We start from the raw sequence: 387 nt of genomic DNA, 5'->3' as shown, positions 1-387 counted from the left end.
ATAAATTACGATTATTATTAAGTTACGATTATTATTAGTATTGTAATAATAATATTTATTATAATTTTCTATTTATATATTGATGTTATAATGCATGTAAAGGTATCAGTTCCTTCAAAGGACTTGAAGAAGCCCGCGAATGCTAAAAAGGGACCAGTACAATGTATTTTCTTCTTTGGGACAAACAATTAGTAAGTTCTATTTTTAAATTGTTTATCTCATTTTACTCATAGAATGTTACTATGATTTATAATTCTCACTGATGTTTTTCTTGTAGCGCATGGATAGAAGAATCCCACATTAAACCCTACCAAGAGTATAAGGATACTTTAGTGAAATCTAGCAAATCTGGAGCATTCAAAGATGCAGTGGAAGCTATAGAAGATT

At 28.7% G+C, this 387-nt stretch overlaps 1 protein-coding gene across 1 annotated transcript in view; it reads left to right on the top strand.

Moving 5' to 3' along the window:
• LOC108694586 (putative oxidoreductase GLYR1 homolog) overlaps window positions 1–387 on the top strand; it is a 47,291-nt gene that overhangs the window by 1,940 nt on the left and 44,964 nt on the right. Inside the window, exons 3-4 of the mRNA XM_018204164.1 lie at window positions 103–191; window positions 278–387. Of these exons, the coding sequence (XP_018059653.1) occupies window positions 103–191; window positions 278–387 (199 nt within the window). The remainder of the gene's footprint in view (window positions 1–102; window positions 192–277) is intronic.

This window comes from Atta colombica, unplaced genomic scaffold (genome assembly GCF_001594045.1).
Source record: "Atta colombica isolate Treedump-2 unplaced genomic scaffold, Acol1.0 scaffold120, whole genome shotgun sequence".
In the NCBI taxonomy this organism is placed as follows: Eukaryota; Metazoa; Arthropoda; class Insecta; order Hymenoptera; family Formicidae; genus Atta; species Atta colombica.
The sequence above is the reverse complement of the archived record's forward strand: the minus strand, read 5'-3'. Positions and strand labels throughout refer to the sequence as shown.